We start from the raw sequence: 17,054 nt of genomic DNA, 5'->3' as shown, positions 1-17,054 counted from the left end.
AGATATTTAAAAAGTATAGACAGTGTAAAGAAAGGCCTCTTCACAAAAGAGAGACCTTTTCCCAAAAGAACCAAATGGAATGGCATGGTGACATTAACAAAGAGAGAGAGAGAAGAAGAAATGTAGCAAGATTTTTGAAACATTTTAAAGCCAGCTATTCCAAAAGATTACAAGTCGCATCTAATTAATAACGTATGTAGATGGAGTTTTAAACAAGCTATTGCTTTGAAGACATTCTTACCTCTATACTAAGTAGTTTAGTTAAATAAATGATCAAATCGAAGGCTTTGAAGTTATGAACATTAATCAAAATGTTTCAAATCAATGCTGGGTAAACTATTAATAACCAAAAAGTCACAGGAGCAAGCTATTTTTAACCAAAGGGAATTGTTAACATTCTTTATCATCAGAAATTAAAGCATCTAATTCTTGGTAAAATTATGCAAATGATGTTGTCTGCAAAGGTTGCTAGCTGTGCCAGGTTTTCTCCCATGGTTCCAAACTGTTAAAGCTGCATCATCCTTTACCATTAGGAAATTAAAGGTTTAGACAAATGTGGACTACAGAGCATGTGCCCTGCTCCCTGATTTATACACAAACTTTCTGTGTGTTCACAAGAGCTGTAACCAGATGCTTTCTAGAGCATTGCAGGACTGAGCAGCTCAAGGGCAGCACTGGTGCTGATAAGGGCAGGAGGGCATATGGCAGCAGGGGTTTGTCATGATCTGAATCTGTCTCCAGGGGAGAGATGAGCTTATGAGGGCTGCTGCAGGCTTACCAGGTTGCCAAGCTGACAGGGCTGGGACTCACATAAAAGTGATGAGACCCCAGGGAAACCACCATCAACCCCCAAGGAGTCCTTCCCAAAACTATGCCCCTGTTACCTGTAGTATGTATCAGTGTCATGCATCTCATCCAGTTTTGGTATACAACCCACATAATAAGGAAGTCACATTTGCATGTGACTCCAAGAACGTGCAAGTAATTGCTTGCCTGCATCATCTAACACATCAGAAGGCACAATGGCCATCAGTGTTTACAAGAGTGGATACCCAAAGCCTACTGCTTTGCCTTTGACTTTACAACTAAGTAATGAGCGGCTCCATGGAGGACATGTTTTATTATACTGATAATAACAGCACAAGAATCATTAGTCTTTCCTACTTAAAATATCTGTCATAATCCTCAAAGCATATTCCCACCCCACCCCCCCCCAAAAAAAAAAAAAAATCTGTGTTACTGAAAACCCATCCACTGATAGGTAATTTCAGGCTTTTATGTCAAAAGTATATGAATAGTATAATAGTATAATATATGATATGTTTTATCATTCTTTTTTCTTACTCCCCCCTCCCCCCCATTTCACTTTGGTGTTTGTGTGTGTTTTGTTCCTGTTGATATTTTGAGAGGTAAAGTGTTAAATAAAACACAAACATGGCAGTGTTCTCTTAAGTGGAGACAGGTAGGAATGCATCACAGACTAAAGAGAATTTATTTGAAGTACTGTAGGCCCAAAGCAATCATGGAAAACCCCACTGCAGAAGTTGTAAATATATAAAAAAAATAAATATAAAAATAAATAAATATAAATATAAATATAAAAAATATATTTTATATTTTTTATATTAAATATAAAAAAAAATACAGAAAACATGACAGGATCAGAGCTGTACTGGGGTCTGCTAGATCCAGGAATTTTGGAAAATACAAAAGACAAATGGAAAATATTTTTATGGTGTATTTTATGGAAAGCAATATAATCAGAATGTAGATTTATTTTTGACAGTAGTAAGGTCTTCTGCACTTGTTCTAAAGTTAATAATTTCTAGTTAATCCAGACACAGTAATTTAACTGTAAAACTGCATTACAGGGGTTTGAGCACTGTATTTGGCATAAAAACGTAAGATATTTTTAACTTTGAGCTATAAAAGGAGAGTACAAATATAGAATGTCTGTGACTGAGCTCAGTCTGAACTGCAGTGGCCTCCCAGTTCAGAAAGGCTGTGAGTCCTGGGATGTGGCTGGAGCAAATGTCACTAGCTGCAGGAGGACTCAGGACAAACCTTACACAAGACAGCTAAATTTGCCATGTTATGAAAGTCATTCCATGTAGATCAAGGTTTTGAGGGGTTGACAGTGCACTGACATTACATATATAAGCTGAGAATTGAAAAATGTTGAAAGCAGCAAGAATAAAGATAAACATTATCAGGCAAGAGCTGGGTTGAATTAGACCTAATATAAAGATAATCACATCTGCAAGTAAGTGATAGAGTATTTCATGAATTCCTTGGGAAAGTCTGAAAGCACCATGTTATGTATGTTCTTGACAAACAGAATAGTGACAAAAGTACAAGTCCAGCTGAGAAAGTGACACTGCAATAGAAAATAAACAGATCAGCAACTAGAAAGCAAAAAAAAAAAAAGACATTGTTATTTTGATATTAGATCACAAGCTTTGGGAGTTCAGAAACATTGCTATCATCAGCACATAAATTAAAGTTACAAATAATGGAAGGCAAAGAGTTAAAGATAGGTGATATATATGGGTACATAAGAAAAAGGAAATGATAAAATGTATAGTTGAGCCAGAACAAGAAGTATCTTGTATTGTGTAAAACATGGTCAGTTCCTTGTTTTATGGAAGAACTGTTAAATGAAAAGGGACAATGAAAAGGGGACAAAGATCCAAAACAACTCAGAAAGTGTTGGAAGATAACTGCTAAGTGGTAGAGAAATTCAAAAAAGCCCAAAGAAAAATGCAAGAAGTACCCAATTATCCTGCTAGTCATGTTTCTGGGAAAAATCTGAATGTGCCAATACAGAAGGCCAAGGAAGACCTGGATAGCCTAAGAGTCAAAGAGTGATTGGAGAAAATGTGTGAATAGTGCCATTACTGGTGAGAAAATGACTTGATTTAATTTTTAGTTATCTGCAGCCCCACTGGAATTACTTAAGTACAAAATGATCATTTATTCAGGGAAAGAAATTTAGATGGCGTACATGAGGGTTCATAGCTTTAGGTACCCTTACAAGACCAATGACGAAAGCACTGCAGATATATGTATGCACATCCAACTTGGAAAATGTTATATTTGATAACCAAGAAATCTGCCCAGCAAATATAACACTCCTGTGCCATTATTAAGGCTTGCAGAGATGAGGCCCTGATCTGAAAGAAAAGAATGAGTTAAATGTCGTAACAGGGTATAGGTAACTTTGGAAAGAACCAGACTTACTGGTCTGGAGCTAAAAGCTGTTTAATGCTGTACAGAAATTTTCCTTTCAACAAACTGAAGCAATCTAGAAGCAATTCATTCACTATTTTTTTTTCTTCTTGTCATCCTAGAGGCACATATACATTCTTTTGTAAAACTGTTATGGCTAGGGGGTCCATAAGCTATACTAAATGTGAAATAATGAAAAGGCATTAGTGTCACAATTCACTGTCAGCCTGTCTGCTCTAGTAAAAAAAGATAGGCGTACAGAGATTTGTGGAAACAGATCATTCTTTTCAGGAATGCATGTCTGTTTCCTGAAAGAATCTGGGAGTGACACTTGTGAAAAACACCCCTCTGCAAAAGGGCTGGTCACGTCAAATATTTTTAGGAAACGGAGGAGTGAAATAAGCAGTTACTTAGGTATTGAGATATTGTGACAGTAAGCACAAGTTTTGGTTGTCCCTCAGTGCCTCAAGATGGTTTATCTTGTTGCTGCCACTAAACTAAAATAGTGGCTTAGCTATGAACATCTTGCAGTGCTATACCTTGATATCTCCAACCACACTGCACTCAGTGCTCTCAAAGTAATTACCTTTGGTTTTGAAGAAAACCAAAGCAGGGCATGAACACTTAAGAATGGTAAGAACAGATAAGCTCTTAAACAATTTAGAAAAAAAATATTGGTTTTATATTTGGTAAGTAACCTAGAAAGTGGCCACAGCACCAAGCCTCCTGGAGTATAAGAAGTGTTTAGACAACAACACTCTTAGACACGTGGTTTAATTTTTAGGTAGTTCTGTGCGGACCCAGGAGTCAGACTCAACGATCTTTGTGGGTGCTCTCCAACTCTAGACATTCTATGATCCATAATACTATAATTCTAATATTGCATATAGGGAAAGGGAGACAGGTCCAAGATGGGCTTTTATCTAAAGTTACATAGTAAACCAGTGGAGGCAATTGTAAGAAAGGCCAGTATTATGCCCTCCCTTGCTTTGACCATCTCAGAAAAACTTTTACCGACCTCAGGAGCATTATTGTTCAGATTTAAAAGAAGGGTCTCACATGTAGTTGTAAACCCTATAAATCTACAGTTTTACCTACATTTTTCAATAACGCGTATCTGAAAAAAGAGCTGTCACTACACAAAGGAATCAGCATTGGAACAGCTGTGGTCTTAACTGTTGTTCAACAGAAAGTCAGGATTTAAAAGACATTTGTTCCTCCTGACATACTAAAGCAGTGTACACAGTGTGCGTACGCCTTTGTGAAATTCCATTACAGCTTTGAGGGCACATGCTAATATTTATTATTGCTATTAGGATTCATAGTTTTGAGAAATGTGAGAATCAAGCTATTGATCTGTGGTACTAAAATAACCAAGTTACTAGAAGAGTTACATGTTGTTTTTCTTCTGATGACAGAAGTCCAATAAGAGTGGAAAATACTTAATTCCTAGTTTTCATGATGTTTAGCTAATTATTATGTTATTAAATAGTGACTCAGCCAGAAGGGCTCATTTGTTTCTTCCTTCTCAAAGAACTGGAGATGTTATGCATTGAGAAAATGAAAACTGAAACTTTCTTCTCAGCACCCTGCTTTTTGTCACTAACATTTGCCAACTCAGGGGAGAGATTTATTTCCTTCAAGGAAGGAAAGAACACTTAAGATATGAATGAATACAAGAAAAGCAGGAAACCAACCACAGCTGTCAATACACAATTTATAGAGCTGTAACACTGCTGTGGTAATATCAAACAGAGACACAATAACCTGTAAAAATGATTCCTGCAGACCTGAGCTCGGAAATGAAGCAGTTAGCTATGTTAGTACCCAGCATTTTTTCTGAAGGCCTGGTGTTTGAGGAACAAAGCCTCTTTCCTTCCCAGGCTGCTTTCTGCAATGCCAATTCCTACACTCCAGAATAGGTAAAAATAAGCTGCCAGTAGCTTGAGTGCATAATGGCCTTGGTCCTTTCTGCACTTGCCTATTCCCAAAATAAATAAACATATAAATAATAATTTACCAACAGTTTATCTGCAGCTGTAGAGGAATGTTTCATATTTTGTTGTAACAATTAACATTTTGTTGTTGTTGTTATTTTCTACCACCATACTCTCCTTTCCTGCTCTGTATTTTCAATTCTTCAGTCCAGGTCCCAGTCTTATGGTGATGGGAGTTGAGTGGCAGATTGGCTGTGGAAGATGGTAGAGCAAGAAGAAGGTAGGATGCAGGGCTTTCGCACTTATACCACAGTACTGGTAGGAGAATTGATAGCTATGTCAGATTTGCTATTGTAGCTACCAATGCAGTAGAAAGCCATTTAGTTTTAACTGGGGACAGAGTCTGGCTCAGCAAAAGAGCCAAACTAATTTTGTTTTAATTATTTATTGTGTTCCAATTCTCATCACTGTTTCTTTTTTAATTGTATTTTTAATTAACTGCATTGATTGTAATGGACTGTATGCTTTCATCATGTAACTTTGCTGACTGGTTTAGCGTCCATTTTATGTTTACTACAACATCTAAACAAGAACCAAGAGGAAACCTCAAAATACCAGAAAGTGGAGAAAGTGGGTATATACAAGACCAAAGAACAGCCTTTTCAGTATTTTACTGCTAAATATAGGCAGTCATAAAGACAATTTTATTAATTGTTATTTAACAATTAATAAAATTGTTAACAAAATGAGTTTTGTTAACAATTTGTTATTCCATTTAAATTCCCAATGAAGAGTGAGTAACCCTGGCTTTGTAGTATTTTCAGTACAGCAATTCTCTTTTCTTCTTGTGATAACCTCTCATGTACTGGGATGTATTTTATCTTTTACTGTTGTTCATGAATTGACTCTGCTGTGGTGGCAGGAGTGTCCCCATGTACCCTATTTGCCTTCTTGCTGTCAGGGCACTGCATGGCTTGGGGCTTGCTGGGGATTGTCAGCTCTCTAAGAGTCTCTTAAGGCAGGCCCTGCCAACCGGGACATGTCCCACCAGCCCACTCAGGAGCAGGGCAATTAGGGGGAACCAGGGCAGCCCCAGCATTAGGCACCTCCCAGGGGACAGGGCCAGGCTGGGACATGAGCCTGTAGGTGGGCCAGGCTCAGCAGGGCCCGTGGCTGGGCAGATAGGCAGGGCCTAGCAGTGAGGAGCTGGAGTCCTGCCCTTCTGCAGCCATGCTCGGGCAACAGCTGGTGGCCCTGGGGCATGTGCTTCTGGGCTGTGGGCAGAAACACAGGCCTCCAGGCATTCAGGACCATTATGGCATACTGGTGCCCTCCAGTCCCACACAGTGTTCACCATTTCTTCCTTCACAGCACAGACCCCACTGGCCACTGGCGTTTTGTTTCCTGCTGCTGGCTTACTGGCTGTCCCACTTTTCTTGTTGCAAAACTATGATTCAGCTCTGAGTCTCCAGAAATAGGTTGTGTCTAGTACTTTCTGTGAGCTCATAGCTCAGGCGAAGCAAGTGGTGTGAAGGTTTGGCTGACTGCTGTAGAAATAAGTGGTTGCAAACTAGTTTTTGAATTCTCAACAGCTGCTCATTTTAACCATATTAACGCAGCAAGGCTTTGTTAATATAGTTAACTAGGGAATAGCAGTTCTTTGGGGCAAATGTCTTTATTTCTAATATAATAAATGTTGCTGTGTGAAGAAGCCATTTCAACATGTTGCTAAATGAACAATAATATTAATTCCTTTTTTTTTTTTTTTTATTTAATGCTCTCATTATCTGAGCAGAAGGCAGAGACTGCCATACCAATGTTCATTCATAGCCATCTTAACACAGAATCACAGAATCACAGAATTTCTAGGTTGGAAGAGACCTCAAGATCATCAAGTCCAACCTCTGACCTAACGCTAACAGTCCCCACTAAACCATATCCCTAAACTCTACATCTAAACATCTTTTAAAGACTTCCAGGGATGGTGACTCCACCACTTCCCTGGGCAGCCTGTTCCAATGTCTAACAAACAGATACATCAGATATTAACACAGGCAGCTCACAAGCTCTATTGATACAGATGTGAATTTGAATTATTTTTGTTTATCCTTGCAGACATTGTATTTACTGTCAGAAACTGGGAGCTATTGGCCAACAGTTTCTGAACAGAAGGCTATGCTGGCTACTATCTACAAGCTAGCAGTAGGTATGTGAATGTGAATGTTTCCAACATTAAGCTCCCAACAAGTTCTAAAAGGAACAACCTTTTACTATTGGAAAAAGAAACAGAATTGTTTTCAGATTAACAGTGATTTGAGGAATGGGGTCACATTGAGATGTAGATGAACTGACAAAAATCTTCTGTCCAGTCTAGGGACTGAATGCCTTTACTAAAATACAGAAAAAAAAAAAAAAATCAAACAAAAACAAACAAAACAAACAAACAAACAAGAAAAACCTTGAAGGTTTTTCCACCAAGGATGATCTTCAGAAGTGGGAAACCTTCCTTTAAATTCAGTAACAATTCAGTAAAAAAAGTAAGCTTTTAAGTAAAAAAAGTCATTATTTTGGAAATTTCACAAGCATCCTCTCAAGATCATTACACAGGGACATAAGTGCACTGCTGTAGTTTCTAAATCAATCAAATGAGAAGGATTGTATGCTTTAGTTATTGTCTGTAGTGATATCTGAAAGCAAATGCATTTGATTGCTAATATTGGTCCCACTGACACCCCACTCATGACTGAATATTATGAACTACCCTCTCAATAATTTTTTCCAACCAGTTTTATATCTACCTTTAAATATTTTTCCCTGTGTTTTCCTGGATTGCTTATGAGAATATCATGGGAGACTTTTAAAGCCAAAATTTATGGCATCTGCTGCTTCTTTCTTATTGACAAGATGTGTTTTTCTGTCATCTAAAACTCCTGGAACTGAAGAGTTTCATTTGAGAAGGTCAAATTAAAATCCCTTTGCAAAGAGGAAGTCATTGAAACAAATGTTTTAGCTAGTCTGTGAAAAGGCCATTTTTGTCGAACTTTATGAAAAGATGCATATTTTACAAATAGAAAAGAACTTCCTAATTGTGATCTTTTTTCCTTACCAGGCTTCAGGTCAATGTCCACAGTTTCTGATATTCTGAGACATGAGTGCATGGTGCTGGGGCAGGTAGGCTTCATTTCACTGAGGCCCACATCTAATATCAAACAATTCACCCTCCAACTCATAAAAGATTCTGCTCTTGAAATTTTTGGTCTCATTGTGTGTCAAAGTTTTAACGTTACATTTTCTGTTGTGCAGAATGATGTTACAGTTTCTGCTAAAACTCACAGAGCACCGAGACCTACAGAGAAACCAAAGTATTTCAATTGCAACTTTGGCAGAGATTAATGTAATACTGACTCTCTATCTATTATGTCTCCCAAATGCATGTTGTGCTAGTTTCATACTAAGAAGTGAATTTTTTACTCAGTTTGTCACGTATAGCATGGTGGGGAGGGAAGCAAGATTATATCTGTGTTTCTGTTAACTGCATGCAGTACATCAATGGGCAGAATTTTAATAGAACTGAAAACAGTAGAAAGAATGGAGAAAAAATATCAATTATTAGTAAAAAATACATAAGAGCAACCTCTGGCTCTGGGCATTGCCTTGCACTTGAATCTTCTCTTGGCAATATTCAGAGATTTTCACTATGTTGACCAGACAAAATGGTTGTGTTAATTATTGCATGTGTCTATGGGAGAGAGCCACAGCATGCTGAGGCCTTCTGCTTTTGTGTTATACCAAAGCCATGCTATAACAGGGCAAAAAAATCAATTCATAAACATGACAAACACTGGCTGCTCTCTGAAGGATGAAAAGAAAAATGGTTTGAAACACCTTTAAAACCTGTTGTCATAAATTACACAGAAGGGTTTTTAGACCAAACCTGGGCTAGAGAAGAAAGATCTATTGGTCTCTTCTACCTTTTACTATTTTGCCTTCCCTTGTCTGGCCCTGCAGTTTTTCTGGCATCTCTGCTAATGGTAACTGTTATAAGCCTGTTGTAGCTTCCATTACTCTGAAAGAACTATTTCTTTCTAAAGGCACCCAAAGATAGAGTGTGCAATTGAGAAGTGATTTTCAAACTCAAAGGAAGGAGGAAAGTCATGTTAACAAAGATTGCTGGAAAAGGAACACTAAACATTTTTGATTGCCAATGCTGCTTTCGTATGGCTGGTGCCAAGAGATATCGAAATCAATGTGAAGTGCATGCTCTCAGCATTTTTCTCTGGCTGAGCAGCCACCCTACTGAAAGCTAATAGTACATTTGGGTGGCAAATGATTTTGTGTTCTGGATGGAGCCCTGAATCCTGTGCTGAAATTCAGCATTGTAGTAATCTCCATTCCTTTATCCAAACATTTCCCTCCTGTGTCACTTGCTACTTCCCTTCTCCTCTAAAAATGTTGGTGGTGATGAGAAAACCAAGTACAAACCCTAACTTCAAAAACTGCAGTTTTTTTAGTGAGATACTTAATTCCATTGAAATCACATTCTTTTTATTGTCAAGCAGTTCAGACTTTTTATTTTAACCTGTCTTGAATAAATAGCTTACTCTGTTGAGTACTGGCTTATAGATGTCTTTGCTCTGTAAAGAAAATTTTGATCTAATTTGTATTTGGTGAGCTGAGAAGCTGTAAATGACCATATGCGTCATCTTGGAAACATTATAGATATATGTACTGTGTTCGACTAGACGAAGGATCCATTAGTGACCCAACGGAGGTGTTTTAGAGCAGGAAAGGAGAACTCTCTAAACACCATCTGCTCATACTGTTGCTTGTAAAATGATGTCACATCTGCTGCTCTAAAAACATTATGCTGATCTCTTCTACAGTACAAGGCTGCTGCACTCCTCTTAGCAATGGGAAAGGAGTCAACGCTACATTATTGGGACAAGAGGTGTTAACTATAGATGAAACCACACATGGCCTTCTTAGCTTCCAATATCTTGTGAGTGTACCATAAATGTCACAAAAAAAAAAAAAAAAAAAAAAAAAAAAAAGAAGGAGAGGATTCAATGCTCTATATTTAACTGACAAAGTTGGGTAAATACTTAGACTGTAAGTCTTTTCTGAGCTCCATCTTGCCCCTAGTTGGCTGCTGCTGGTTCAGCTAATACTATTACATGCTTCAAACCTAAAATAGCCAAGTCCTCTCAGAGGTTGAAGAGATATTTAAGGTAGTTTGATCAATGGAAGAGGAAATTGTCTTTGATGGAGTGTGTGTCAGAAAGCACTGCCATTTGTTTTGCTCATGAGATCTTGTAGCTGAGTATTTGGCTGCCTATCTCTCATGAGGTGTTGTAAAGCTACTTTACCTACCAGGGAAGCTTTACTGACCCTGGAAGCTCCAAGACTACACATCTGCATACATTTGCAATGCTGCTCCTTACAATTGCAGCCAGTGTTAACAATTTCACAGTAGTTGTGTACAGAATTAGAAAAAAACAGTCAGTGTTGGTATCAGGAGGAGATAACAACAGTGATGATGATGCACGAAGGGTCCTTCGAAGAACTGAGCAAATGCTTCCCCAGTTGACTTAAGTTGTCATTTAACTCAAGTGCAATTATTTTGACCTGTGATTGTTGTACAGTGTTACCAAACATATAGGATATGTAGAGAGAGAAAAAAACAACAGCATGAAGTTGTTATGGTTTATTTAGGCAGCAGCTAAGTGGCTATGTTTGCTTTGTATGATATTGAGTTTAAAGCAAAAAAATGTGAAAACTGACTGATGTCTCTAAATGGTGAAAAGCAGTCACCAGTATCTCCTCTCAGTCAAGTATATGGTAAAAGAATTTAGCCTAGTATCTTAATATCTATTTTGACAAAACATTTTGAGACTATTGGAAGCCTGAGGGTTGTCTCCCATATGCAAGGCAGAAGGGAGGAAACTTCTACTCATGTGAGTGTCATGTGAGCTAGCATGACAAGAGGGAGGCCAGGATGCCAGGAAAGGTGGTCATGTGGCATTTTCCACTGCCATATAAGACTCATATGAGGCCTTAATGAGATGGTCTGCCATGTGTGCTGAAGAACTGAAGAATCTGATGTAGTTCTCGCAGGGTTTCCTTCCTCTGGAAACCTTGAGTTACCAGAGCTGTGGATCAGTGACATATTATTTCTGTTATTGAGGGTGGTTCTTTATTGTCCTTCCTGTCTACAAAAAGCTCTACAAAAGCAGGAACAGACCAGAAAATAGGACACAGGAAGACTTTTCAGGCCATTTTTATGCTACTGGCTTGATTGCTGACCTGGACAAATCAATCTCTCTGTGCTTATGGTGGCACCTCTTAATATTTCTCTGTTAGCAGATTGTGTGCATCAGTCAGTGATAGACAATTTCCTTTATGAAGTACTTGAACCCAGATCTTACTTGTAAACATGAATGGACTGTAAATGTAAATGAAAGACTTTGCAGTCTTCCAAAAACAAAGCAGTTACCTTTTTTACAACACAATAGTAGAGAGGAAGGAATGAAAGAGGACTGAAAGTTTTCATAGAATCATAAAATCCTAGAGTGGTTTGGGTTGGAAGGGACCTTAAGATCATCTGTTTCCAATCCCCCTGCTGTGGACAGGGATGCCTTCCACTAGATCAAAGCCCTATCCAACCTGGCCTTGAACCTGGCCATTCCCTAGGGATGGGGCATTCACAACTTCTCTGGGCAACCTGTTCCAGTGCCTCACCACCCTCATAGTGGATAATTTATTCCTTATATCTAATCTAAACCTGCCCTTTTTTAGTTTAAAGCCATCACTACTTGTTCTGTCTCAACACTCTCTGATAAAAGTCTCTCCCCATCCTTCCTGTAGGCCCTCTTTAAGTATTGAAAGGCTGCAATAAGGTGTCCCTGGAGCCTTCTCTTCTCTAGGCTAAATAATTCCAACTTTCTCAGCCTTTCTTCACTGGAGAATTGCTCCAGCCCTCTGATCATCTTTGTGGCCCTTCTCTGGATGCACTGTAATAGATCTATGTGTTTCTTATGCTGAGGGTCCCAAGGCTGAATGCAGTACTCCAGATGGGGTCTCACCAGAGCAGAGTAGAGGGGGAAGGATAACCAGCTCTTTCTTGTAGCCTTGACCTAGAGCAACAAGGATAGCTGTCTAGTTGTCCTTGATAAATTGGATAAATTGTCTCTTTCAATGAGATTAGAAATGGAATGCCCTAGGAACTGAGTATTTTTAGAAAATGGAGATTAGTTGCATGTTCTACTGTATTGACATTCCACTACAGCTTTTGCAGACAGTCTTACTCTGCCTCAAGTTCCTTCTTGCCTGGGAAGTTCTGGGGAAGGTATTATTTTTATAGGTGACCTCTGCATTTGCAGAGAGCCATTTCCATGCTAAGATGTTCTTCTTGCAGTGGAATCCATGAGAGGAATGAAAACGAGTGTTATTCTAGCTTGTGCTTCAGTCATCTACATTTTGTAAGGATACAAGCCTTTTTAACAGGCATTTTTCCCCTTCCATCTCAAGTGCTATAGAAAACAAATACTTTAGGGTGTACATTGACTGAAATTAGAGCAAGAATGAATACTTTGCTTTCAGGTAGCATTGCTAAGGCTACAGGAGGGAATTGAATTACTGTTATGGATCCAGTGTTTGGCCCATTAGACTAAATCACAAAGGAGGTGGCTCTGTCATCAATGACTCTCCAGGTGCCTGGTGCTGGCAGGTGTCTAGCATTAACCTTAGTTGGGTGATGAGACTAGTGCAATTCATTTGAGAGATGGAGGATAGATGCAGATGTGAGACCAGCAGGGACATAGTTAGCTCAGTAGCTGCAGTATATCAAATACAGAAGAAGCCCTGAAACTGATGCCAAACCAGGTTGAAAAGCCCACATAATTTCCACACAGAAGCATCACTTTGAGTTCAAAAAAAGTCTGTGTTCATGCAATGATGCTACCTGGGTAATAATAATAAGCCATTGTTTGCCCTACCTTCTAGGGTGCAATATTGTATGGATGCAGCAAGATTATTCTAAGACTTGGCTCTCCAAACATAGTTTGTTCCTATGGAGCAGGGATATGTTTCTGTTTTCCTGCCTGTTTTTCTGTGAAACATACCCTCGATCAGAGGAAAATGCATATTGTTTGGCCCCTCTGACATTTCTCTCTGTGTTGATCTGTCCTTTGACAGACTGAAACAAGCATTTCTTCCCAGTACTGAGAAACACTTTTCATTGTGCACAATGCTTTTCACCCTTTTCCTGCATTTTTAAGCCTATTGAACTGGTTATTTCACTTCAGCCTGCAAGTATGACTGAGTCTTGAGTTGTGCACACTCACATTATGCATTGTTGTGGGTTCAGGAGCTTGTATTCATCTGGTTAAATGATTTTGCTTTTCTGCTAATTTATCCAATAACTCCAAATTTAGATCAATACGTAGACATAAGAAATAATTTCATCATGCTGACAGGGTGGCAAAAATATGTAGACTATAGCAATGCCATGTTCATTGTATTTGGTAATTGCTTTTTACTATTAGAACCCCATTTAACTGAAAGGAGTATCTTTTTGATACTGTTAGCTGTCTGGAAGTTCCTCTGCATAGATCTATAGTGAAGATGTTTTCTTGATGAGATGTCATTTCAGTTGCAGTTGTTTGCAAAATGATAAATACTTGCTGAAGAAATGTTCCTGAATGTTTTCAAGAGTTCTCACAAGTCTGAAAGTTGAAAATCACTGTAGTAGGTCTGTATCTAATATAGATCTATCAAATGTAGTGCATGCACAGTTATGGACACCTCAGTTGTCCAGAAAACATAACAGGTCACAGTGTCACAGCATTTTTCTTCTAACTCACCTTTTCATTTTTATCAGTTTCAACTTTCTTAACCTCAAACTTTCAAGCAAGTTCTTTCATGCTCTTCAGGACTTGTGTTGTTACACTTCTGCTATGCTCTTTTTATATCTAAGTCAATGTAACCTAATCTATTTCTTTCTCTCAAAGATTATCTTCTACATATGAATAATAACTTGGCAACTAACACATGAAAAAAAATTTAGTCAATGTTTTATATATGTATTCAAATGAACATTATATAACCAAGTACCTTTTAGATATCTTTACAATATTGGCACTCAAGGCTGTCTGTACACTTATCCTTTTTCTTTATACTAGGCAAGCTTCAGGTGAGCACTAAATAAATTGCATTGAAGTCAAAGTTTTTGCATGTGGGAGACATGAATTTTTAGATGTGGCCAAACATGTTCTGGTTCATTACCTCCCCTTCCCCCTTTCTTTTTTTTTATGTTGAGCTCTGCAATCTGAGGCATTGTTGAAATAAGGTTTGGTAACTAGTGTCTTTAATTTAAATGACTAGACTTAGAGCAGTCTGATGCTTAAACTGGAGTAGAGTGATGCCTACATTACTCGACTGGAATTACTTGGGACTATTTAGTCAGCGCTTTATCAGTTGGACATTTCCATTTATATAGTGTGAGCAAGCCCATTGGAAAAGGTCCTCCGACAGATGGCTAATTGAAATGTGAAAAACTGTAGCCTGCCATAGGCTCAGGTTGGAGCCTCCTGACCCCTTTGCAGAACAGACCCCATTGAGGAGTGGAGATGCAACACAGTGTGCAAATTCTCTCTGTGTTACATTAACTTTCACCTCTTCTTCCTTTGGCCATCGTTGATAAATGATAATTAAAATATCCATGGACATCCTATAAAAACCTAAGCTTGGGTTGCTGAAAATTGCATGAAATTCTTAAGACTGGGATGTTCTCCCACTTTATGTAATCCTATGTGAAAACAGACACCTTTTTGTTTCTTTGTTTTTAAATTTGATTAGACTTTTTAAAGAATAATGGAGATATAGAAGCTCACATTTTAAGAACATCTATGTGCAAATGTATAGTTTTAAATAACAGTACCTTGACTTTTATTGTTCTAGCTGTTCTAGCAGGGTTACAATGGTTGTTCTAGAGGCACAATAACATTTCAGTTCAAGGTTTGGCAGCTCAGGAATTCTGACAGTGCCATACAAGCAAAGAACAGCAATCTCCCTTCACTCCCTTTCATAGATGTAAACATCCCTTCCTCAACCATACAAAGAATCTCATAAGAATAAATAAATATATTTTTTTGCCAGATTGTAGAAGAAAGCTTCAATTTGTCTTTATTTTCTTTTTCAGTTTAAGATTTATTTATTTATTCATTTTCAGGGGGAAAAAATAGGAAAGAAGTTATCAGATGACATGTATTAACTCCAGACCCAGAGACCTTATTAACAATTTCAGTATGTCAGAGCTCTCACTGGTATTTAAATATACTAACTGAACATGCCTATTGAGTGCAGAGATACTTGAGCAAGCAAATTCTAACCTGCTGACCTTCACTGCCTTAGTGGTCTGTCACAGAACCCTCTGCAGGCTAAACTGTTTTACTGTGAGGGTGCCCTGACCGGTTAGCTAGAGCTGACCTGGTAATGGAGTTTCTGCATAAACTGATTACCTTTCTTACTTGATCTTGTGAAGTCTTCTGTTAAGACACCAATGAAAAAGGACTGGAAAGGAATAGGGAGGTGTATCCTATCTTTCCTTTTCCTCATACGCCCTACAGTTGATTTCTTCGGCTACTACAAAACCCTCCTTTTTTTTTTTCCATCCTGCAGAAAAGTTTGTGTACAAAGTAAGACCCCACCCAGGAAGACAGCAGCACTGCTCAAATAGTCACATTAATGAACAAGTACTTGTCACACATGACCGAAAGAAGTGATTTGAGAGAGAGCTCACCATGCTTGTGCTTCTAGGCAGAGATGCGGATTTTGTGGCTGGCATTTCTTTGTTTTGAGAAATCATAATTTCTACAGGCAAGCCAGATCTTGTTTTGCATGAAGCACCACTACCAAGCGACCCGAGAGAAGGACCTGCATCCAGGGACAAGGACTTCTCTAATTTGCGTGTTCGTGATCCAGCCACAATGTCGTCACTTTTCAGACTGTCTAAATCTATTTCTTGATTGCTTTTCCCAACTAAAATGTTCTCTTTCCAGCTTTCAGGAGACTTTCTCTTAATACGTAAATCATCTAGGCTTCTCACACCGGATGGAAAGGTATTTTTCAGTTTAGCAGCTCGGTATGACCTCAGGCTCATGGGATCAAGCACTCTGAAAGTAACTTCATTAATAAATTGAGAGAATTTGAGTTTAGCTTCAATTTTTTCTTCCACGACAGACAGTGAACTTGATGATCCTTGACTCACCAAGCTCAAGTCAGATGCAGAGGAACTGCTTTTCTTGTGTGTTGTCTTCTGCCTCTGGAGCTTTTGGCTGGCGTTTCCTCCTTCTGCTGGATATAGAGAAGAGTGTTCCAGTCCATGGGATTTCTCACCCCCTTTCTGACAATGCTTTGATCGATGGGGTCGATAGCCTTCATCCTTATTTTTGCTTTTAACAAAGCTTTTAGCTTCTGACCTTGTGCTGCCGTGTAACTCAAAGCTATCCTCGCTGGAGCTGCAGCGTTTTGAGTAACTGTTCATTGTCAAATCTCCAGAGACTTCCCTCTCCACATCAGTTCCTGCTTCTGGCACACATGTAGAGGTGGATGCACAGCATGCCCTTTCTTCAGTCACCCTGCCAGCCCCCTCTTGTTTGACTGGTCTTCCAAGCACAGCAGCCTCTGGCTTAACAGGGGAAATGGAGCCCTTAGACAATGACTCCATTTTTGTGTTGGTGTATCAGCTGGCGTCAATGACAGTGACATTCCTATAAATCTTTCTCTACTTTGTAAGGCAACAGACATGTCTTTGAAAGGCATAATAGTGCAGCCACCACATTTTATCTCATATGCATCCCAAATTATGCATAAGTTTCATAATTAGATCAA

At 38.7% G+C, this 17,054-nt stretch overlaps 1 protein-coding gene across 1 annotated transcript in view; it reads right to left on the bottom strand.

Moving 5' to 3' along the window:
* Positions 1-16,707, bottom strand: part of BEGAIN (brain enriched guanylate kinase associated) — a gene marked incomplete at its 5' end in the record, with an annotated part of 154,841 nt that extends 138,134 nt beyond the window's left edge. The window contains one exon of the mRNA XM_082761192.1: positions 15,964-16,707. Coding sequence (XP_082617318.1) covers positions 15,964-16,707 — 744 coding nt within the window. The remainder of the gene's footprint in view (positions 1-15,963) is intronic.
* Positions 16,708-17,054: the final 347 nt, after the last annotated feature.

Source organism: Aythya marila (assembly GCF_965140915.1).
Source record: "Aythya marila genome assembly, chromosome: 5".
NCBI lineage: Eukaryota > Metazoa > Chordata > Aves > Anseriformes > Anatidae > Aythya > Aythya marila.
This window is presented reverse-complemented; position numbering and strand designations above follow the sequence as displayed.